This window comes from Macaca fascicularis, chromosome 16, assembly GCF_037993035.2.
Source record: "Macaca fascicularis isolate 582-1 chromosome 16, T2T-MFA8v1.1".
NCBI lineage: Eukaryota > Metazoa > Chordata > Mammalia > Primates > Cercopithecidae > Macaca > Macaca fascicularis.
This window is the reverse complement of record NC_088390.1, coordinates 65,365,369-65,386,998: the sequence shown is the minus strand read 5'-3', so window position 1 is coordinate 65,386,998 and position 21,630 is coordinate 65,365,369. Positions and strand designations below refer to the sequence as shown.

Sequence of the window (21,630 nt, the reverse complement as noted above, 5' to 3'; positions counted from 1 at the left end):
CACTGCCCCTGTCCCAGGGCTTGCCCTGGACAAATTCAGCCTTGTAATAAACTGGCCCTTTGGGTATCAGGTGAGGACTGGTCCCTCGGTCTCCACAACCACCTCTGCAGCTGGTACTTTCTTCTCCCCTTTTACAGGTAAAAAGGGAGAGTTTCTGCTTTTCCATCTGTGCGAGGAAGCTGCAGACGGCCACATGGGGCTACGTGTTGCCTCTGGAAAGACCACTGGGTGCACACACACATATACACACACAAATATACATATATACACGCACACACATACACACATAAACCTTGCCTGAGTCAGCCAGGTCAGTGGCCACCTCTGCAGCCTTCCAGGCTTGCTCCTCGTGAGTGGGCGTGTCGAGTCAGGCCTCCAGAACTTCTGGAGCATGTCAAGGCTCCTTCTCCACCCTGACCTGCCACAGTCATTCTTGGGAGAGACTTCATGAGGTCCAGAGGTGTCCCATCACCCATGGATAACCTCTCCAGTGGCCACTGCTTTGGTCACACCCATGAGGCCACATGGTTCTCTAAGCTTCAAAGCATTTACATTCTGCAGAAGGCAAGGACTGTGATCCACACGGCTCTGGGCCCCTGGCAGGGCTCACAGGACTGTTTATTGACTCTTCATGTGGCTTTCAGACATGATATTAAGAATCTGTACATTAGGGAGGGCAGGTGATATGGTCTTCATTTTCAGATGAGGAAACAGGTGTATTGACAAATCTCTAAGGATCCTATCTGAGATCATCACAAAAAGAAAACCGGAAATGGAGTGCAAGGCCCTCAAAGTACTGTTGGGGAAACACGCTCAGAGGTCCCCAGGTTTGATTCCTGGCTGTACTACTTTGCGCTGGTGACCTTCGTTCTGGGTATAAGGAGATATTATTATCCATGACTGTATATTAGAGGCAGAGGTGGGGCCAGAATCTGGGGAACTTTCCATGCCACAGGTTCTAGAGAGCAATTAATAACAATACAGTAACAGCAACAGTAGTTGTCGTCATAGAATGCTTGCCATGGGCCAGGGTTCTAAGCACGTCACAGCTATTAATGCATTCAATCCTTACATAATCCGTAGGGAAGGTGCATTATCATCACCATCAGCTCATTTTGTAAATGGGGAAACTAAAGCTTAGAGGTCTTTTTTTTTTTTTTTTTTTTTTTTTGAGACGGAGTCTGGCTCTGCCGCCCAGGCTGGAGTGCAGTGGCCGGATCTCGGCTCACTGCAAGCTCCGCCTCCCGGGTTCCCGCCATTCTCCTGCCTCAGCCTCCCGAGTAGCTGGGACTACAGGCGCCGCCACCTCGCCCGGCTAGTTTTTTGTATTTTTTAGTAGAGACGGGGTTTCACCGTGTTAGCCAGGATGGTCTCGATCTCCTGACCTCGTGATCCGCCCGTCTCGGCCTCCCAAAGTGCTGGGATTACAGGCTTGAGCCACCGCGCCCGGCCAGCTTAGAGGTCTTAAGACGCTTGTAAGAGGCAGGCGAGATGGAAAGCCAGGTCAGGGCGCTGCTGGAGCAGAGCATCTGGGCTGAGAACTGGAAAGGGTGGGCGCTCATCTGGCTCAGGCACTTTGGGGGATCTAATGCTGACTCTTTTATTTGAGTGACCTTGAGGGCCTCCCTTTTCTCATCTGTAAAACGGGAGAGTGTGTGCAGGGAAAGTCTGGGTTCTCCTCCACACCAGTAAAATCACTACACACAAGAGCCGTCAGTTTCCTCCCCTGTTCTGTAAACCAAAACGTTGAAGTTGTAAAGAACGTTGGTGGAGAGTAGGTTCTCACCTTGACTGATAGTTTGTTTATCTATCTATCTACCTATTATTTTTTGAGACAGAGTCTCCCTGTGTCATCCAGGCTGGAGTGCAGTGGTGCAACCTCGGCTCACTGCAGCCTCGACCTCGCGGGATCAAGCGATTCTGCAGCCTCAGCCTCCCTATTAGCTGAGAGTAAAGGTGCGCACCACCACGGCCGGCTAATTTTTGTATTTTTAGTAGAGACGGGGTTTCATCATGTTGGTCAGGCTGGTCTCGAACTCCTGTCCTCAGGTGATCTGCCCACCTCGGCCCCCCAAAGTGCTGGGATTACAGACGTGAGCCCGACCTTGAATGATAGTTGATAAAATTATTTCGTGTCATTTCTGAACTCAGCTTGAGGTGGGAGGGGAATGGAAAGGACACCTTCTCTCGGGTCCTTTTGCCCAGCGGCCCCTTTACAGGCCACAGATTGCACTCTCCCTGCTCCCAAGCTGGAGTTTCCGAGCTCTGGCGGAGCCCAAAGGCATTCTCTCAGGGAAAGCTGATAGTTGGCTCCTCGACATCCACGTGCTAACCCGGCAGGCGCCGGCTGACTGCGCTGCTCCAGCGCCGAACGCGACCAGTAGGGGAATGAGGGGCGGGGAAGGCGGTGACGTCAAAGTTAAGGCCTACCCTTCTTAAAGGCGCAGGTTAGCCCACCGCCTCCTCCCCCCGCCCCCGCGTGCTGGTTTCTCTGTTAGGACAAATAAGCACGATGGCGCAAAAGTTCTAAACGCGAGGTGGGTGGTGGAGCCTGGGGTACGGGGTTGCCCCGGGAAATAAAGTATCTCCCTGACAAGCGGGATGGGAGAGGGCAGTGCTGGACTTAAGCCCGCCTGTCTCCTGAGGAGGCAGTGTGAGGGCCGTGGGAAAAGCACCGGCCGGTTCGAATCTCGGGCTCTTCACGTCGAGCCTCAGTTTCACTCTCTGTAAAATGGGGTAATCTATTTATTTTTCTTTTTGAGACGGAGTTTCGCTCTTGTTGCCCAGGCTGGAGTGCAATGGCGCAGTCTCGGCTCACCGCAACCTCCGCCTCCCGGGTTTAAGCGATTCTCCTGCCTCAGCCTCCCGAGTAGCTGGGATTACCAGCATAAGCCACCACACCCAGCTAATTTTTTGTATTTTTAGTAGAGACGAGGTTTCACCATGTTGGTCAGGCTGCTCTCGAACTCCTGACCTCTGGTGATCCGCCCGCCTCGACCTCCCAAAAGGCTGGGATTACAGGCATGAGCCACCGCGCTCGGCCTTTTTTTCTGAGACGGAGTCTCACTCTGTTGCCCAGTCTGGAATGCAGTGGTGCCATCTTGGCTCACTGCAACCTCCGCCTCCCGGGTTCAAGCGATTCTCCTGCCTCAGCGTCCCGAGTAGCTGGGATTACAGGGGCCCGCCACCATGCCTGGCTAATTTTGTATTTTTAGTAGAGACGGGGTTTCACCATATTGGCCAGACTGGTCTCGAACTCCTGACTTCAAGTGATCCGCCCGCCTCGGCCTCCTAAAGTGCTGGATTACAGGCGTGAGCCACCGCGCTCGGCTTGGGGTTGGGGTCATCTATTTCAACAATAACCTACTGCAAAGAGTTTTGAGACTCAGAAGAAATCACGATACGAGAGCAACCAACAGCAAAACGTCGGTGTCCTCCCGCCCTCAGTGCGCATTCCCTTCCCGCGCGGGAGTCATTCTGGGCCTTAGGCGGGGTTGTGATTTGCTCAAGGTCACGCGGAAGTGGGATGTGGCTCCCCATGGCTTTCCCGGCTCCCCCGGCCTGCTCTCGTCCCAGCCCGCCCGGCCCGGGCTGTAGCTCGGCTCACCCAGCGGCGGACACCCGCGCGGGGCCCTGTGGTTTACAAAGCGTTTTGCAGTTGCAGGCCTGTTCCGTAACCTGCAAAATGGGGGCGATGCTAAGGCCGGCGAGAGAAGTCGTCGAGAAGTTTTCAAGTCTCGGCGGGGAGCCCGGCAAGTAACTTCGCCGTTATTGTGCGTTCTCTCGGCGATCTCGAATAACTCATTCTCACTGCCGCCGCCACGCACCTGAGGACCCCGAGGAAGGGGGCCAGTGCATCACCCTCGCCGTCCGGAAGGCGCTGGGGCTCCCAGTGCCGCGCGCGGCCAGGGCGGGGCTGGTGCAAATACGCTGTTAAGGACGGCGCGGCGACTCACGCCTGGAATCCCAGCACTTTCGGAGACCGAGGTGGGCGGATCGCTTGAGCCCAGGAGTTCCAGACTAGCCTGGGCAACCTAGGGAGACAAAAATAAAAATAACAAACAAGCCGGGCGTGGCGGCGCGCTCTTGTTGTCCCAGCTACTCGGGAGGCTGAGGCGGGAGGATCGCTTGAGCTCGGGAGGTCGAGGCTGCAGTGAGCCAAGATCGCGCCACTGCCCTCCAGCCTGGGCGACAGAGCGAGGCTGAAAAAGATGCTGTCTAAAAAAAGATGCTGGAAGTGCCTGCTGCTGCCAGGTTTTAGCGCGACGTGGAGACCGCGACGTTGGCCTGCAGGTCTTAGCGCTAGACAGGCTTGGAACCTGCCCGCGCGGCCCCGGCAAGGGGGCGGGACCGCCGCAGGTCACAGCGGAGACGCGAGTGGGCGGAGCCGGAGACACTCCGGGTTTGCGGATGGTCGGCCCGCGTCGGGCGGGGCCTCGCGCAGCGGTGTGGGGGCGGGGCCCACTTGGCTTCTTTCGGCGTTGGCCCGGGTGCTCGGCGAGGGCGCGCGGACCCCGCACTGGCGCCGGAGCCGGTATGGGCCCGCCCGGCCCTGGGCTCCGAGCCGCACGAGCACCAGCCTAGAGCCAGGTAGGCGGTGCTGGGCCAGGGCTGGGGACGGAGACAGAAGCGGGGGTCTCCGGGCGGCCGTGCGAGCCAGGGCCGGTGCTGGGGCCGTCGGGCTGGCGTGGTCCTCCTCACCTGGCGGCTCTGCGCGCTCCGGTGCCGGGAGTGTAGCCGAGCGTCGGGGAGAGATCCTGGCTCTACGTCCCTACTTCCCGCTCTCTCGGCTGCGCCCCGGGCCTGTATTTTGGGGCGGGAGGCCAGAGACTGCTCTTTTTCTACGGGCCCCAGGTCTGGCCCGTTCGGCCGTGCGGGGAGGGCCGGGCATCCCAGCCCGCAGTCCCGAGGAGGCGACGGGCCCTTTGTGGTCACTAGATCTGTTTACGCGTCACCCGCGGTGCCCGGCCGTTCCTCCACGCCCGGTAACTTGGGCTCGCAGGTGCCCGCCCGGGGCCTTGGTGCTGGAGTGGGGGCTGCAGGGGCAACACAGGTACTCTGATTTTGGGGCCACGAGGGCCAAACCCGCGCCTGCACGTAGGAGGTGCGCAGTGGACACGTGCGAGGTAGACGAGGGAACGGCCCTGGCCCCTATTGCAATCGAGAGATAGGTCTGGCACCCCAGCTTCCTTCGGAGCCACTCCTGAGTGACCTTGGGCAGGCCACCTCGTCTCCCCAAGCCTTAGTTTTCCCCGGCGGAGTGGGGCGGACAGTCCCTGCTTTAGAGGTCATTGCCAGGGTTGTTGAGGCAACTGATGTTTCAAGGGCGGTGGGTAAGGGTCGGGTTAAAGTCTCATAGCGGGCCGGGCGCGGTGGCACCCGCCTGTAATTCCAGTGCTTGGGGAAGCCTAGGCGGGCGGATCACGAGGTCAGAAGATTGAGACCATCTTGGCCAACATGGTAAAACTCCGTCTCTACTAAAAATACAAAAATTAGCTAGGCGAGGTGGTGCGAGCTTGTAGTTCCAGCTACTTCGGAGGCTGAGGCGAGAGAATAGCATGAACGGGGGTTAGTGGGAGGTGGGTGTGGAGGTTGCAGTGAGCCGAGGTGGTGCCACTGCACTCTAGCCTGGCGACAGTGTGCAGAGCGAGACTCCGTCTCAAAGAAAAAGTCTCACAGTGGCCCTGCCTCCTTTCCTGCCATCCCTGGAATTTTGCTCCATTTGAGGTTTGGTTTTCAGGACTGAAGCTTCAAGATGGCTGAGCAAGACCTTGGGGGTATCAGCTCCCTCCAGCAAATGGTGGCCTCAGGCGCTGGGGCTGTGGTCACCTCCCTCTTCAGTAAGACCTTGGGAGGTGGGGTGGGGGCAGGTGGGGATGGGGCAGACCAGAGATTGGAGGCTGTGTGGTCCTGGGGGAGGAGTCCTAGGGGTGGGGTCCTGAAAGGAGCCCTCAGACCCACTTCCTCCCCCAGTGACACCCCTGGACGTGGTGAAGGTTCGTCTGCAGTCTCAGCGGCCCTCCATGGCCAGCGGTGAGTACCTGACCTGGAGCTAGTGAGGGGTGGTGCCTGGGCAAAAGAAAGATCTCCCAGAGGCCAGCCGTGGTTTCTCACACCTGTAATCCCAGCGCTTTGGGAGGCTGAGGCGGGCGGATCACCTGAGGTCAGGAGTTCAAGACCAGCCTGGCCAACATGGTGAAACCCCCTCACTACTAAAACTACAAAAATTAGCTGGGCTTGGTGGCGGGCGCCTGTAGTCCCAGCCACTCGGGAGGCTAAGGCAGGAGAATCGCTTGAACCCGGGAGGTGGAAGTTGCAGTGAGCTGAGATTGTGCAACTATGCTCCAGGGTGGGCGACAGAGCAAGACTGTATCTCAAAAAATAAAATAAAAAGATCTTCCAGAGATGGGGTCCCTGGGGCGGGTGGGGGCTCTCCTGACTTGAGGGGCTGCCTTGTATTTTAGAGCTGACGCCTTCCTCCAGACTGTGGAGCCTCTCCTATACCAAATGTGAGTGCCCCAAGCCACAGGGAGCCTGGGAGGGTGCAAGGGGGAGAGAGTCCTTGTCCCTGTCCCCAGGGCACCAGTGGACTCCACAGCCATGGACTAGTGTATACTCCCAGGTCCCGCCAGCCAGTCCCATGACCTGCACCAGAACATCCACACAGGGACCTGGCCTTTACTGGCCTTCCAGGGATAGGGGCCCACTGCCTCCCTGCAAGGTTCTAGGGTCCTGTCATTATAACGTCCCTTGCCTTTCCCCAGTGCCCTCCTCTCTCCAATCCACAGGGAAGTGCCTCCTGTACTGCAATGGTGTCCTGGAGCCCCTGTACCTGTGCCCAAATGGTGCCCGCTGTGCCACGTGGTTTCAAGACCCTACCCGTTTCACTGGCACCATGGTGAGGAGCAACTGGGTCCATAGGGATTCGCCAGTGTCTGTGACGAGTTGGGTCTGGCTGGGCAGCAGCCCCAGGAAAGAAGGGGTTGGGCAAGGCACGCAGAGGTAGCCAGTTCAGTCAGAAAGTGCTTCCGGAGAAGGCAGTATCTCTTTGAGGTGTCGTTTTCTTTTTAGATGGAGTCTGGCTCTGTCGCCCAGGCTGGAGTGCGGTGGCGTGATCTCAGCTCACTGCAACCTCCACCTCTTGGGTTCAAGTGATTCTTCTGCCTCAGCCTCCCAAATAGCTGGGATTACAGGCGTGCATCAGCACCTGCCGCTAATGTTTGTATTTTTAGTAGACGCTAATTTTTGTATTTTTAGTAGAGACGGGGTTTTGCCACGTTGGCCAGGCTGGTCTTGAACTCCTGCCTCAAGTGATTTATCCGCCTTGGCCTCCCAAAGTGCTGGCTGGGATTATAGGTGTGAGCCACTGTGCCTGGCCTCCATGAGGTTTTTGAAGGGTGACCAGGTGTCCACCTGGACCCAACTGGGGTATTGCACGTGTAGAGGCAGGGAGGCTTGAGGGCTGTGGGCAGAGGCTGAGGGCGTCAGGCAAAGGCCCAGCCTAGGCCAGCCCCATCACAGACCTCACTTGTGTCCCTCCTCTTCCCCTGGGCTGGTGCCTGCTTGGCCAGGACGCCTTCGTGAAGATCGTGAGGCATGAGGGCACCAGGACCCTCTGGAGCGGCCTCCCCGCCACCCTGTGAGTAGCCGGGTCCTGCACCCCTCTTCTCTGGTACCTCCTGACCCCTTGCGCCCTATTGAATGGCTAGGTGGGGCAGGTGATGCTTTAAAAGTTTGGGAGTCCCAGCTAACCTCTCTCCGTATCTCCAGGGTGATGACTGTGCCAGCTACCGCCATCTACTTCACTGCCTACGACCAACTCAAGGCCTTCCTATGTGGTCGAGCCCTGACCTCTGACCTCTACGCACCCATGGTGGCTGGCGCTCTGGCCCGCTGTGAGCATAGTCTTGGGCCGTTGACCTCCCTCTGTCCCCAGCTCTGCCCAAGCCCAGTCAGTCCCAGCTCCCAGCCCCAACCTCTGCCAGCCTGGGGGTGCGGGGGATGTTCTAGGTCCCTAGACCTGGGGCAGGAGTTACATGATGCCATGTAAGACCTGTGACCTGACTTCTCCACACTGTCACCCCAATCCCCGCACAGTGGGCACCGTGACTGTGGTCAGCCCCCTGGAGCTTATGCGGACAAAGCTGCAGGCTCGGCATGTGTCGTACCGGGAGCTGGGTGCCTGTGTTCGAGCTGCGGTGGCTCAGGGTGGCTGGCGCTCACTGTGGCTGGGCTGGGGCCCCACTGCCCTTCGAGATGTGCCCTTCTCAGGTAGGCACCTGGGCTGTAGGGGGTGGATGAGGGAACCCTGGGGTGATACACAAAGGGTCTACGGCCAACTCCCAGCTTTGTAACTAGTAACCACGAAGTTACTTAGCTTTTCTGAGCCATGGGTTTCTCAGCTGTGAAATGGGTGTAGCAGGTAGAGTATTTGCCCAGGCTGTCAGGAGATTAATTCCTACAGAGAGCCTGCTTCCGAGCCTGCATATAGCAGAGAACACTCACAGCTGGGAGGGAGTAGTGGCAGTGAAAGATGGAAGGTCTGGGACTACCTCCTTGCCCTCCCCACCTCTAATCAGTGCATCCCCCTCCCCAAGCCCTGTACTGGTTCAACTATGAGCTGGTGAAGAGCTGGCTGAATGGACTCAGGCCGAAGGACCAGACTTCTGTGGGCATGAGCTTTGTGGCTGGTGGCATCTCAGGGACGGTGAGTGGACTGGGCTGGAGGTGAGGCCAGTGGAGGTCTCCCTGGGGGGGTCCTGAGGGTTTTTGGAGATGCCCAGAAGCAGACCCCATGAGGCCTTTGTCCCTCCCAGCCGCAAGAGCCATCTGGGAGGAAGGGCTGGGGGTCCTGGAAGTGGAGCTGAGCCCTGTCCCTGCCCGCCCCACCAGGTGGCTGCAGTGCTGACTCTACCCTTTGATGTGGTGAAGACCCAACGCCAGGTCGCGCTGGGAGCAATGGAGGCTGTGAGAGGTGAGGGCCCAGACGGGTGTAGCAGGGGACAGGCAGGGTCCTGAATGGGGCCTCACTGAGCTGGCGTCGCGTTTGCAGTGAGCCCCCTGCATGTGAGCTCCACCTGGCTGCTGCTGCGGAGGATCCGCGCCGAGTCTGGCACCAAGGGACTCTTTGCAGGTCAGTGTGTGGGTGTTGGGGTTGGGCGCAGGGCGGGGCCTGCGATCCTGACCCCTGACCCAGGTCTCCTTTCCACTGCAGGCTTCCTTCCTCGGATCATCAAGGCTGCCCCCTCCTGCGCCATCATGATCAGCACCTACGAGTTTGGCAAAAGCTTCTTCCAGAGGCTGAACCAGGACCGGCTTCTGGGCAGCTGAAAGGGGCATGGAGGCAAGGACCCCGTCTCTCCCATGGATGGGGAGAGGGCAGGAGGATACCCAGCCAAGTGCCTTTTTCTCAGCACTGAGGGAGGGGGCTTGTTTCCCTTCCCTGCTAGCGACAAGCTCCAGGGCAGGGCTGTCCCTCTGGGCGGCCCAGCCCTTCCTCAGACGCAACTTCTTCCTGCTGCTCCAATCGTGGGGATCATCACTTTCCCACCCCCCAAGTTCAAGACCAAATCTTCCAGCTGCCCCCTTCGTGTTGCCCTGTGTTTGCTGTAGCTGGGCCTGTCTCCGGAAACCGAGAAACCCTCAGCCTGGCATAGTCTCCCTGACCCCTGTTCATTCCTTAAGTGTAAAGATGATGAACTTCTGCCTGGCGCCTGTCCTTTTGGGGCCTGGGGTGGCTGGGAGGGAGGATTGGGAGGGACCCTGGTGCTGGTTTGGCTGCCCAGGGTGGCACCCATAAAGAGGACCTCTCCAGCTTGGTGAGAGTCAGTCGGGGTGAGGACCTAGAGTGTGAGGGACCACAAGTAGATATTCTGATGGTGAGGTCCCTTTGGGGACCACCCCCACGTTAGGGTTAGAATAGGGGATGGTAGGAGCCGGGCATGGTGGCTCACGCCTGTAATCCCAGTGCTTTGGGAGGCCAAGGCGGGTGGATCACAAGGGCAAGAGATCAAGACCATCCTGGCTAACACGGTGAAACCTCGTCTCTACTAAAAATACAGAAGTTAGCTGGGCATGGTGGCGGGCGCCTGTCAAGTCCCAGCTACTCGGAAGGCTGGGGCAGGAGAATCCCTTGAACCCGGAAAGCGGAGTTTGCAGTGAGCCGAAATGGCGCCCCTGCACTCCAGCCTGGCAACAGAGCGAGACTCCATCTCAAAAAAAAAAAAAAAATTGGGGATGGTAACATCTCTCCTTAAGGGCACACTTAAGTGACAGCAGAGGAGTGAGGGCTGCTTAACTGCCAGGCTCTGGCCTAAGAGGAGTCTGCAACTTTGGGCTAAAGCACCATTGCTGAGGCCAGCACAGGGCACTGGCCCCACCAGGGTGTGCCTCCATCCTGCCCCCGGCGTGCTCTGCCTCCTCAGCCTGGGATTGAGCGAATTCTTTTTTTTTTTTTTTTTTTTTTTTTTTGAGACGGAGTCTCGCTCTGTCACCCAGGCTGGAGTGCAGTGGCCGGATCTCAGCTCACTGCAAGCTCCGCCTCCCGGGTTTACGCCAGTCTCCTGCCTCAGCCTCCTGAGTAGCTGGGACTACAGGCGCCCGCCACCTCACCCGGCTAGTTTTTTGTATTTCTTAATAGAGACGGGGTTTCACCGTGTTAGCCAGGATGGTCTCGATCTCCTGACCTCGTGATCCGCCCGTCTCGGCCTCCCAAAGTGCTGGGATTACAGGCTTGAGCCACCGCGCCCGGCCGGATTGAGCGAATTCTTAAAGGCTGTTGGGTTGGAGGGCACTTGCATGTCTTGGGCCTGCCCTGGGCAGACCTAATATTTTGGGCACTTAACACAGAAGCTACCCACTCCCTGAGTGCTGGCCTGCCTGTCCCTACAGGGCACATGCTAGTGCTGCCTGACCTTGGTCACGGGCCAGGCACTGACTACTTCAGACCTCAGGACGGGGCCCTTCCCCAGCCCCCCACATACAAGGCTGCCCTCAGTCCTCTGGTTTTTATTTGCCTGATCCCCCGCAGAGCTCCTGCCCTGGGGGCTGAGGAAGGAGTGACTCCAGGGCATACACAGGGACAGATGGACAGGCTAGAGACTGGGAGGTGGGGGTGTGGAAACTGGGCCACCAGCTCCTGAGGGGGAAGGGGAGATGAGTGAGGGAGTGCCAGGGTCACCAGAAGAATGGAGCAGGCTTCCCCAGGGGTCCCTGCGGCTTGGGCACCCCTGCCTCCTGGCTCAGCCTGCTTTCCTCCGCAGCCCGTGCTGCCACAGGCAAGGAAGCTAAGGTGAGTAGAGGGGATCTTCCCCGAGAGAACCCTGGCTTGGTGGGCAGCGTTCTCTGCAAGGGTAGCCTGGACTGGGGGACTCTTGTTGAAGAAGGGTGGCAGGTGTCCATGGCCCCTGGCAGGTGGGGCTAGCACTGCCCATGCCGTTCCTCAGCTGGGGCTCAGTGCCGGGCTGCCCTCGGGACTGTCGCTCACCAGGCACTCGTTGGATTTGAAGCTCGCCAGGGACTTGCAGCTGGGAATGGAGGCCAGGGAGCCGCAGAGGCCCAGCATGGAGGGCGTGGGGTCCTTCCCTGGGGAGAGAGGGCGGGTGAGGCCGGGCAACCAGTCTGCATGTGTGGGAGTTGGTAGAGGGGTGGGCAGTGAAAGGGCAGCCCTCAAGTCACCCCCCAGGGGACCTTGATATATTCCAGAGCATTTGCCATTTTCAGTTAAACTTTGGTTAAGCACCTGCCTGTGCCAGGCACGGCGCTGGGGACACTGTATTGTAATCGTCAGTTGATGTCTCTGTCTCCCCCTGAGGGTCATCCTCTCTCTTTGTCCATTTATTAAATACACAGTGAGCACTCGCTCTGTTCCAAGCACTGGGGATACAGAGAACGGACAAGACACGGTCCCTGCCCTCACGGAGCTCACAGTCTGGTGGGGGAGACAGACACACAGACAATCACAAACAGTGTGATGGGGCTACATGGCCACAGCCTGCCTTGTCTCAAAGAAGGTCTAGGGTCATCCAATACAGTGTGGTTGCTTATAAAAAAGAAAAGACGGGTTATCCAGGCATAGGGAGAACTAGGATGGGAAAAACCAAGGTGAAGCCAGGGATGAGGTCAACACAAAGTGCATGCGTTGAAGTCCTGGGCATTCGCTCGAAGGGAGCCACTAATTTGGCTCTGAGCTTCCTGGCAGCCAAAGAGAAGGGGAAAACAATGGTCAGGCAAGTAGTTCACAGTGTGCATGAGATAAGAGCAAATTAGTCTGAGGAGTTCCTCTAGAGTTTGTGAGCCCCCTGAGGATGTCATGACACTAAAAAGCCACTAAGCCCTCACCACATGACAACACTGGTGATTATCAACATCCCCATTTTACAAAGAATGGACTCATGGAGATAAAGTGATTGACCAAGCTCACATGGTCAGAGGAAGCACAGCCAGGATTTATGTTGGGTTCTGCATATGCTGGGTTCTGACACCCCAAGTAAGCTCTCAATTGCTGTGCTAAGCCCTCAAAAAAGGCTGAGAGAGGCCGGGCACAGTGGCTCACGCCTGTAATCCCAGCACTTTGGGAGGCTGAGCCGGGTGAATCACTTGAGGTCAGGAGTTCAAGACCAGCCTGGCGAAACTGTCTCTACTAAAAATGCACCAATTAGCCGCGCGTCTCTAAAAATACACACATTAGCCACGTGTGGTGGCGGGAGCCTTTAATGGCAGCTACTCAGGAGGCTGAGGCAAGGGAATCCCTTGAACCCGGGAGGCGGAGGTTACAACGAGCTGAGATTGCACCACTGCACTCCAGCCTGGATGACAGAGTGAGACTCTGTCTCAAAAAAAAAAAAAAAGAAAAAAAGAAAAGAAAGGCTGAGAGAATGAAAGAGGCAATGGGCTAGGACCTGCCTCGAGGCCTCAGGGCCTTGCCTCAGCCCTTCCTGGAGGGGTACTGGGTGTTGGGGTTGGGGGAGCTCACCAATGGGACCCCAGGGCTCCTCGTCCCGTGTGCCCTCTCCCAGGCGCTGGGAGTCCGAGCTCAGACTGGCTTCAGCTGACAGGGGCTCCGTGCTCATGAAGCTGTGTCTGCGGCAGAGCGAGAGCTGGTGCACCGGTAGAGGAAGCCCTTCTTCCCCAGGACGACCCGCTCGCAGGCCCAAGCCGCACCCGGCTGGGGCTTACCTCCGGTAGAGCTTGGAGTTGCTGGCGCCCTCGGCCCCATTAAGCGTTCCCAGTGAGGGCCATTGGTTGACCAGGGGTGTAGTGAGCTCCTTGGAACCCTGGGCCAGAGGGGCGTGGTCACTGGGGATCAGACCTGTCCTGGGAGGGGGAGGAGGAGTCAGGCCTGGCTGGAAGTAGGAGAAGTGAGGAAGGAGATTCAGCAAGGGGATGAGGGAGGGGTCAGGAATGAAATCTGAGCGGCAAAAATGGGGATACGGTGTTGGGGTCAGTGGGCCAGATCCCGGGAAGAAGTGGAGGTGGTACTGGGGTGGAGGGGTGACTGGGAGTTGGAGGGAATGGTACAGTGTTGTAGGGGTCAGTTGGGGTGATGGGGGCTTCAGTGGAGAATAGTGTGGGAATCCCTGAAGGGTAAGGTCGTCTTGGGGATCCTGCCGCAAGATCAGGGTGATGGAAAGGCTTAGAGAAGAAGTGTTACAGGGATCGGCAGGGGTGAGGTCGGGGGTCACAGCGGGTGATGACGGTCAGTGAGCCTGTGGTGCAGGTGAGTGATGAACGCTGGGAAGTGTGCAATCGTGTTGAAGGTTGAAGAGCAACACCCAAGGTCCTCGTGAGTGACGTGGGATCCCTGCAGTAAGGTTGGATGGCCACTCTAGCTGAAGGGTAACTGAGGGTGAAGTGGGGCTCTGGCTGTTGGAGGTCACTGGATCTTATGCTGGGGGCAATGTTAGAAGATCATTGTGGGCATCTCGGGGTGGGCTGGCTGGATCAGAGGGTTGATGCTGGAGAGTTGGGTGCTCGTGTCGGGTGATGTTAGAGTCGATGGAAGTGAAGATGGGGTTCGCCCGATGATGTGGTCGGGGCGGCCGGGGTCAGGGGTTAGGGCAGGCCATGCGCTCACAGCTGCTCCTGCAGCTCCAGGATCACGCCTTCCAGCTCCCTCTTCTCGCGCTGGTTCTGCGCCGCCGCCTCCTCCAGCTGCAGCTGCAGCCGCCGGTTCTCCGCCTCCAGGTCCTTCAACTGCGACTCGCGCAGACGCACCAGCTCCTCCAGGTAGCCCTGCGGGGCGCCGGCTCAGCCCGGGCGGCGGGGAAGACTTCCCGGCCGCGGCCCGCGGCCCCACCCCGCCCCGCCGCGCCCCAGGATGCCCGAATCCCCCGCGCCGGCCCGCCCGCCCCCCAGACCCGCTATCGTCGCGCACCTTCTGCGCGTAGACGATGCGGAACTTCTGCTCCATCTTGTGCCATTTGCTGTACCAGCTGTCTTCGTCGGTGACGAGAGGCAGGTACGGGTGCTCGGGCGAGTTGTCCTCGCTCGTGCTGCTCTCGGCGCTGTGCCGCTCCTCCTCGTCGGTCAGGTAGTCGTAGCTTGGGAGAGGGAGTAGTGGGCACGGCCGGTCCCGCCCCTCCCCACGCGCGTCTGCGCTGGCCGCCGAGGGCAGGGGGACCAGGATGTCCCCAGGATGTCCTGAGGACCCCCCCGTCTCCCGCCCCGCCGCAGTCATGGAGCCGCTCACCTCTGTGTAAACTTTAAGTAGGGCGTGTAATCGATGACCACGGGTGTCTTCCCGTCCAGGACTTCCCCCTTTAGACAGAAGCTGAGGCAGAGGAGCCACAGGGTTGGGGGTGGGTGTGAGGGGTTGGGGTAGGACATTTGTCGGGGAAACAGCCCCCTCCACCACTGCCCTCAGGCAGACCCCACCTGAAGTCGATGGCGCTCAGTCCGATCAGCATTCCGGTGAGGATGGTGGCTTCGTCCCGCAGCATGATGGCTCCAGAGTCGTAGAACCGTCTGTGGGGAGGCAGAGGGCCTGACAGTGCAGCAGGTCCCTGGAGCCCCTCCCCAGAGCTGCTGTTGTTGGCTTACTGCCACCCCATCCTGAAGGAAGGCCAATTCTCCTTCCTGATATGCACGCAGGCCTGGAGCCTCTCTCCCCCCTCAGCCTGGGGCTGGCACCTGTGGCCCCATCACCTAGAATGAGTGCTCCCTGAGCCGACTCCTCCCTCTGAGCTACCCCTTCCTCATCAAGTACTGGGTTACCCAGATCCTTCATATCAGGAAGCGAGTCTTAATCATTAGTGCTTGGTATACAGTAGGTGCGCAAAAAATGTGTTGACTTGAACCTGGAAATGTGTAGACTGAGGAATGGAATTCAGCAAAAACATCAGGCTGGCTGTGGCCAATTGGGATGCGGAGGTACACGCCCCCTGCCACACCCAGACAGTTTCAGATGCACCTGCCCACATAGGCACACTTCTCCTTGTAACCCCTTGACTCAGGCACCCAACCTCCCTGTGAACCCACAGTGCAGGGGTTGAACTCCCCACATAAGGACTCTGTGTCCGTGAATAGCAAGTACAGAACTGCCGCTGTAGTTTGGAGAGCCAGAAGGGCTGTGTTGTAGGTCATGGAGCAAGCCAACACATGAGATGGTGCATAGCTGAGGCTCATCCAGAGGTGTGCCAGGGCGGAGTGTGCTGGGCAATGATGTCGAATAATGGGCATTAGATTTGACTTGCAAGTGATGGTGGCAGTGGTAAAACTTTGTCCTGGGGCCGGGTGCGGTGGCTCATTCCTGTAATCCCAGCACTTCGGGAGGCCGAGGTGGGAGGATCACCTGAGGTTGGGAGTTGGAGACCAGCCTGACCAACATGGAGTAACTAAAAATACAAAATTAGCAGGGCGTGGTGGCGTATGCCTGTAATCCCAGCTACTCAGGAGGCTGAGGCAGGAGAATGGCTTGAACCCGGGAGGCAGAGGTTGCAGTGAGCTGGGATCGCACCATTGCACTCCAGCCTGGGCAACAAGAGTGAAACTCCTCCTCAAAAAAAAAAAAAAAAGAGTTTGTCCTGGGACTGCAGGCCAGGCTGGAAGAGGGAAATCAGCCGTGCATGCTGGTGCTGGGACTTGTAGTCCAGGAACTGAAGGATGCTGCAGGAACTTAAGGATCAGCTGTGTTTGGGCAATGCAGGTGCACCCTGAGGCCTGTGGTCTGAGTTGCCTGGGAAGTCTGACCTGGTGGTCCGGGTGTCGCGCAGAGCCGTGGTGATGTATTCTGACATGCGCTTCTCCATCAGTGCCACCCGGATCCATGCCCGGCCCTGGAAATCACGTTCACTTTTACTTGCTGCCCCAGAGAGACTCATGTGTCCAGCATCAGGTGTGGGCCCTTCTCCCCTGGGCTGTGGACAGGGGGTGAGGACCAAGAAACAGGCAGGCCCCCTGTGTCCAGAGCAGAGAGCAGTTGCTTGCTCCAGGCCCCTCACCTTGGCCCGGGCTGTGCTGATGTTCTCCATATTCTCGATGCTGCTCACACAGTTGTTGGGCACTTTGCTGCAGGCCAGCCGGATATAGTCCCAGAAGCCCCGCTGCCCGTCTGAGCTGAACCAGCTCACTGGACCTGCTGGGGCACAGGCTGAGCCAGGGCAGGGAGCGGACTCAGCAAGACCAGGGAGTTTAGAGAGGGTCCATGTAGTGAAGCACTCACATGCATAAGTATAAGCAGCCTCCTCCCACAAAGATCTGTGCATACACATGCATGTATGCAGTGGGCACCCCAGCATATAGCTTGCCCACTGATGGGGATTGTAGGCCAAAGGCGTCTCCCACTTCCCAGATTTGTACACAAGCTTCTGCGCATGGTCCAGGATGGGAGCCAGGGTCAATGAGGGGATTCAGAGTCCATGGAGTATATCAGAATGAGGTGGCTGGGAGCTAAAGGCTGGGAGTTGGGGAGGGACCACTGGAGGAGGGACCCTGGGCCCACCTTTGAAGCGGTGGCTGAGGATCTGCTCTAAAATGGCTGCAAAATTGACAAACTCCTCTGATGAGTCATCGATGGGCTCCGCTGTGTACTTCTCCAGCAGCGTTTTCACAGAGAACCTGGGTGGCAAGGTGGGGAGACAGGGCAGTGGGGTGTCAGGTGAGGAAACAGGCTGAGACAGGGAGCAACTGGCAGAGAAGAGGTCAGGAAGGGCATGGATGTGGTGGGGGGCAGAGGGAGCGGGGAGACAGGCAAGACTACAGTGACCATAGAGGTACCATGTCATGTGGAGTGAGAGGGTGGCAGGTGGGGAGGGAGGGTGACAGGTGGGAGACTGATTGACAAAGTGGGTGACAGGAGAGGTGACACCCAGAGAAAGGAAGCTTCGGGAACAAGGGGTGAGAGGGACTGAAAAAATAGGAAGATGAGGTGCCACAAGCCGGGGGCGGTCCCAGAGCCTGTTCCCCCAGACCACCCTTCAGGGTCTGTGTGTGCGAGGCTTGGGTCAACTAGGTGTTAGAAGCCGGTGTGTGCCCCACCCTGAGCTGTCTTCTGTGATTGCTGGAACAACCTTCAGTCCCTTTTGGGGATGGGGTCACCTGTACCAGGGCATGTGAGTTGGCACTGTGCACATGGAGTGTGGGCATGTGCAGGTGGCCAGGTGGGCTCCCAGCACACAGATACCCCCTTCCCCCTTTCCTTCCCGGCTTGGCCTCCCACACACCAGCTGCCCAGAACCAGGCAGTGCAGAGCTGGGCGGGGGTGGGGTGGGGAGGTGCGGGGTATGGGCCTGACACAGACACTGGGCAGGAGGGGGCATTGGCAGCAGATCCTTGGAAGGGGCTTGGGGGCCTAGCTTCTTAGGAGGAAGGGACCAAGGGAGACCTGTGGAGCTGAGGGACTGAAGCCATGCAGTGCCCCCTCTCCAATCCTGTCTACGCCTCAGGCTCCCTCTGCAGTCACTACCCCTGCAATCTCCCCCTGCCATCCCTGCAGTGGAGTGGGGCAGGGATGAGGACACAGTTCCTAACATCCCATGATTTCCCTGTTGTGGGTGGCAGAGCAAGGGCGGGGTGTCCAGGGATAATGGGAGCTGCTTGGAAGTGTCCTTTTCTTCTTATATTTATCAAGCTCTATAATGTGCCAAGCACAGTACTTTGTCTGCACTACCTTATCCATGCTCAGCCCTGAAAGATAGGCCCTCTTATCACTCTCATCCCCATTTTACAGATAAAGAAATTGATGGTCCAAGAGGTTGACTGATCTGTTCAGAGCTACATGGCTTATGAGGAGTCAAGCAGGTATGTCTGATTCTGATTCTGAAGACTCTGCTCTTTCTGCTACATCTGTGGCCTCCTGGCAGCTATCGTGAAGACCTAGGCCTGGAGCAGCCCCTGCTCCACTGCCCTTTGTCCTCTACTACACAAGTCTCCAGCCCTGGAGCACTGACCTCTGCGGCTCTCAGGCCAATTGCACAGCTGAGCCGTTGTCCCCCTTCCTTTTGAACTTAGAGTTGATCTGGCCTGAGATCAGAGCCAGGTCAGTCTTGGGGTTGCACTAGAGGGAGGCAGCCTGCTGGATTCAAATCCTGTTTCCCTGTGACACTCATGTGGCCTTGGGCCCCTCTCTGAGTCCCCTCTTGCCAAATGCAAATGGGAACAATCGTACCTGCCTCATTACATTTTGGTTGAGAGCCCAGGAAGGGTTGGGAGATGGTAGGTGCCTAGGGCTGCTGGGCAGGGATGGTAAGGAGCGGGGCTGTGGCTGGGAAGGCTGGCCCTGCTGAAAGCAAGCCTGTGGTTGGGGCATTATCCCAGCTTCACTATGCCCACCCTCCTGCCAGCTTGATTTCTCCTGGTCATCTGGGTCAGACAATGATGGGGCCTGGACTGGGTTCAGCATGGCAACCATCTGGTATCTGTCCTCAGGGGTGCCACAGAGGTGGTCATTGCCCCCGGGAGCCCCGTGGTGTGCTCTCTGATAGGAGATGCAGTGGCTGCTGCAGGTTACCATGGAGACAGCGAGGCCAGGGCCCAGGGGAGCCCACGGCCTGCTAAAGGGAGCTGTTCTGGGAGCTGGAGGCAAACCATGTGACAGTGATGAGGCAGCAGGGGCCTAGGGGTTACTAAGCCTTTGTCACATCACTGACCCCCCAAAACTCTATCCTTCCCTCCCAGTTCTAAGCCACCTTCAGCCCTTCAACTTCTTCTTCTCTGGCCTATGTCAAGGAGAGTTCCCTCATTCCCCCCACGTACTCAAGAGGCTCAGCTAACTTGGCAGGCAAGAGAAAAAAGAGGAACCTAGCAGGTAGAGAGCAGAGAGGGCCAGGAAGAACGTCATTAGGAAAGGGTTCTTTCTGTGTGCCAGACACTGAGCTAGGCTCCTACATGGATGATGCCATTATCATTCTTTGGTATGACTGTGACATCTAAAATGAGGATGATGGGGCACCCAAGGCCCAGAGTGGTTAAGAGACCTCCTCAAGGTTGCGCAGCTAAAGCTGATGGAGTAAGAGCTTGAACCTCGGACCATCTGGCCCCAAAGACAGAAATCTTTGTTTTACAACACACTGGTAGGGGTTGGGGGGAATGAGGGTAGAGGCAGTGCCCTGCACTGTGGGCTGGGCCATTGCTACACTCTCTTCTTCCTTAACGTTCCAGGCATTTCTGCAGAGGTCTGATGTGCACAGCACTGTGCTGGGCACTAGGGATATGATGCTGGGAGACAGATGCAGTGTGGTTGGGTGTGTGCCCAGGAACCTGGAAGGAGCTATGGGAGCCAGGAGCCAGGGCATCAGGTGGGCACTAGTGGGCCTCAGGGTATCAGGTGGGCTTCAGCAGAGCTGAGGCCTACGTGGCAGGCAGGTGGGGCTGGCAAGGGAAGAGTGAGCCCTGTCCCCAGGAGCACCCTGCCCTGAGGGAGCAACACCTGATAGGCATGGAGGCCAGAGGAGGTTGCAGCTGACAGGGGATCCCAGCACCAGAGGAGAGTGCAGGTGTGGGCTGCAGGGGGAGTGGCTGAGCAGCTGGCCATGCCCTGGTTTTGGGACAGGGCAGGGAGGGTGAGTCACTGCAGGTTTGAAGTGGACAGGATCACTTCCTGGGCCCCACAATAGCGGAGAATCTTCCCAACCCAGCAACCGTTCACCCTCAGAGACCAGTGGCCGTGCCCTCCCGGTCTTCTCCCCTATAACCTGGAACCCAGGCTCTTGGTCCTTCCCATGTCTTGGGCGGTGCCCCTCTCCCTTCCCTGGAGGGATTCATGGGCTCTGCCCCCATGCCCAGTTGACCCTGCCCATCCCTGCTCCAGAATCTGAGCATTGGAGAACCCCACCCCAGAGGGTCAGTTTGACATGGGTGCCAATGAGGGTATGCTTGGAGGGCATTCATCCCCCCATGGGGTCCCCTCTGCCCATCCCGCCCCACTCCCAGCAAGGGAGCCAGCCATCCCCACCTCCTTCCCCCTCACACAATGTCACTTCCTGGTTCTCACAGGAAGCTGCAGTACCAATTAAACACCCCTCACCCCTCAGGCCCAGGCCCCGGCATAGGCCACTTGGCCTAGAAGGGTAGGGACCAGACTGCAGCTCCCTCTCTGGGTTCTGGGCCTGGGAGGGACAGTGGACGCATTATTCTCGACTCTTTGCTCCCCTCCCTTTTCTCCGCGGCAGCGCTCCGTCCGGGTTTCCGCAGTCCACCCCAACCCCTCTCTCTGATCACCCCAGCCCCCGCCCGCCAGCGGTGCCCACCTGCATACGGTGATCAGGTTCTTACGCTCCACAGCCACATTGCGAGAGGATGCTTTCTTGGAGGACAGCCCCAGAGCCATGGTGGTCTGGACAAAGCTCGCTTCCATCCAGATGTGCGGCCACTGCTGCCGCCGCCCGCTGCCCCCCACCCCACCCGGAGCCCCAAACCCGTCGCTGGATCACGGCTGGGCCCTCTGTCCGCCGCGGCCCCTCAACCCTTCCATGGCCATTCCCCTGCCTCTGCGCCTGGTGCCCGGCCCCCTCGCTCCCTCCCCCGGCAGCGATGCCAGAGCAAAACAAGGCCGGGGAGGGAGCTCTCCGAGGTGCTGAGCCGGGCCCCGTCAGCCCCTCCTCCAGCCGCCCGCCCCCCTCGGCCAGTGACGTCAGGGCCCTCGGGCCCCGCCCCCCAGCAGGCCGAGGACCAATCCGCAGAGGGTGCAGGGTCTGGGGGGAGGGGAAGAGCCGGGGCCCCAGGGAGGGCGGAGGGGGTTCCCGGGAGAAGCAGAGATTGGAAGGAGAAGCAGGGGGCCTGCCCTCCACCCCCACACTCTGGGCCCGAGACTCCTCGCTCCTCCCCGCCTCGAGTCTCTGGCTCCGACCTCTCTACTCCCTTGTTTCTGACCTGTGCTCCGTGGTGTCTCTGATCTCCCCCTGCCGCTGGGGGAAAGGAGGTCCTCACCTCCGTGACCCTCGTCCCCTCCCCGCCCCCTACCCGTTCAGCCCCGGCTTTCTCGGCGAGGTGGGGGCTGCGTGCAGGGAGCGCAGGTGGCTCCGGGCTGCTAACCCAGGAGGCTAAGGAGCAGCCCTAGAGACTGCATCTGCGTGTCTGTGCCTGGGCTGGACCCGCCTGCACCAGCCAGGCCGAGCCAACCTCTCCTGGGGTGGAGGATGGGACTCCAGACGAAGCCTAAGGGTCCAGCGCCTGGAACCACTTGGGACAGAGAGT

At 58.6% G+C, this 21,630-nt stretch overlaps 2 protein-coding genes and 1 long non-coding RNA gene across 19 annotated transcripts; 2 read left to right on the top strand and 1 right to left on the bottom strand.

Moving 5' to 3' along the window:
• The first annotated feature begins 297 nt into the window (after positions 1 to 297).
• Positions 298 to 1,894, top strand: LOC141408829 (uncharacterized). The gene is made up of 2 exons (XR_012425931.1): positions 298 to 1,143; positions 1,462 to 1,894. It is a non-coding gene; the product is annotated as an uncharacterized lncRNA (long non-coding RNA).
• A 1,644-nt stretch (positions 1,895 to 3,538) lies between these two features.
• On the top strand, positions 3,539 to 9,703 carry SLC25A39 (solute carrier family 25 member 39). 9 transcript variants are annotated; one of them, XM_074019831.1, is made up of 12 exons: positions 3,539 to 3,987; positions 5,741 to 5,840; positions 5,974 to 6,033; positions 6,465 to 6,509; positions 6,789 to 6,898; positions 7,572 to 7,639; positions 7,771 to 7,895; positions 8,098 to 8,271; positions 8,598 to 8,707; positions 8,893 to 8,974; positions 9,053 to 9,133; positions 9,215 to 9,703. In XM_074019831.1, the coding sequence occupies exons 2-12, from the start codon at positions 5,756 to 5,758 to the stop codon at positions 9,328 to 9,330; spliced, it is 1,056 nt and encodes a 351-aa protein (XP_073875932.1). In that variant the 5' UTR covers positions 3,539 to 3,987; positions 5,741 to 5,755; the 3' UTR covers positions 9,331 to 9,703. The 9 variants fall into 9 exon arrangements, with proteins under 9 accessions (XP_073875932.1, XP_005584484.1, XP_073875933.1 ...); XM_005584427.5 differs by having other exon boundaries at positions 6,765 to 6,898; XM_005584428.5 differs by lacking the exon at positions 3,539 to 3,987 and adding an exon at positions 4,474 to 4,590.
• A 1,289-nt stretch (positions 9,704 to 10,992) lies between these two features.
• RUNDC3A (RUN domain containing 3A) lies at positions 10,993 to 21,039 on the bottom strand. Of its 9 annotated transcripts, none has more exons than XM_045374685.3 (11): positions 20,685 to 21,039; positions 16,940 to 17,055; positions 16,440 to 16,588; positions 16,189 to 16,274; positions 14,875 to 14,964; positions 14,690 to 14,770; positions 14,375 to 14,540; positions 14,075 to 14,232; positions 13,177 to 13,314; positions 12,974 to 13,080; positions 10,993 to 12,192 (listed from the first exon to the last, which is right to left on the bottom strand). In XM_045374685.3, exons 1-11 carry the CDS (start codon positions 20,789 to 20,791, stop codon positions 12,173 to 12,175), a joined length of 1,218 nt encoding a protein of 405 aa, XP_045230620.2. In that variant the 5' UTR covers positions 20,792 to 21,039; the 3' UTR covers positions 10,993 to 12,172. The 9 variants fall into 9 exon arrangements, with proteins under 9 accessions (XP_045230620.2, XP_045230617.2, XP_073875930.1 ...); XM_045374682.2 differs by having other exon boundaries at positions 10,993 to 11,583; XM_074019829.1 differs by having other exon boundaries at positions 16,440 to 16,576.
• Between the last annotated feature and the right edge of the window lie 591 nt (positions 21,040 to 21,630).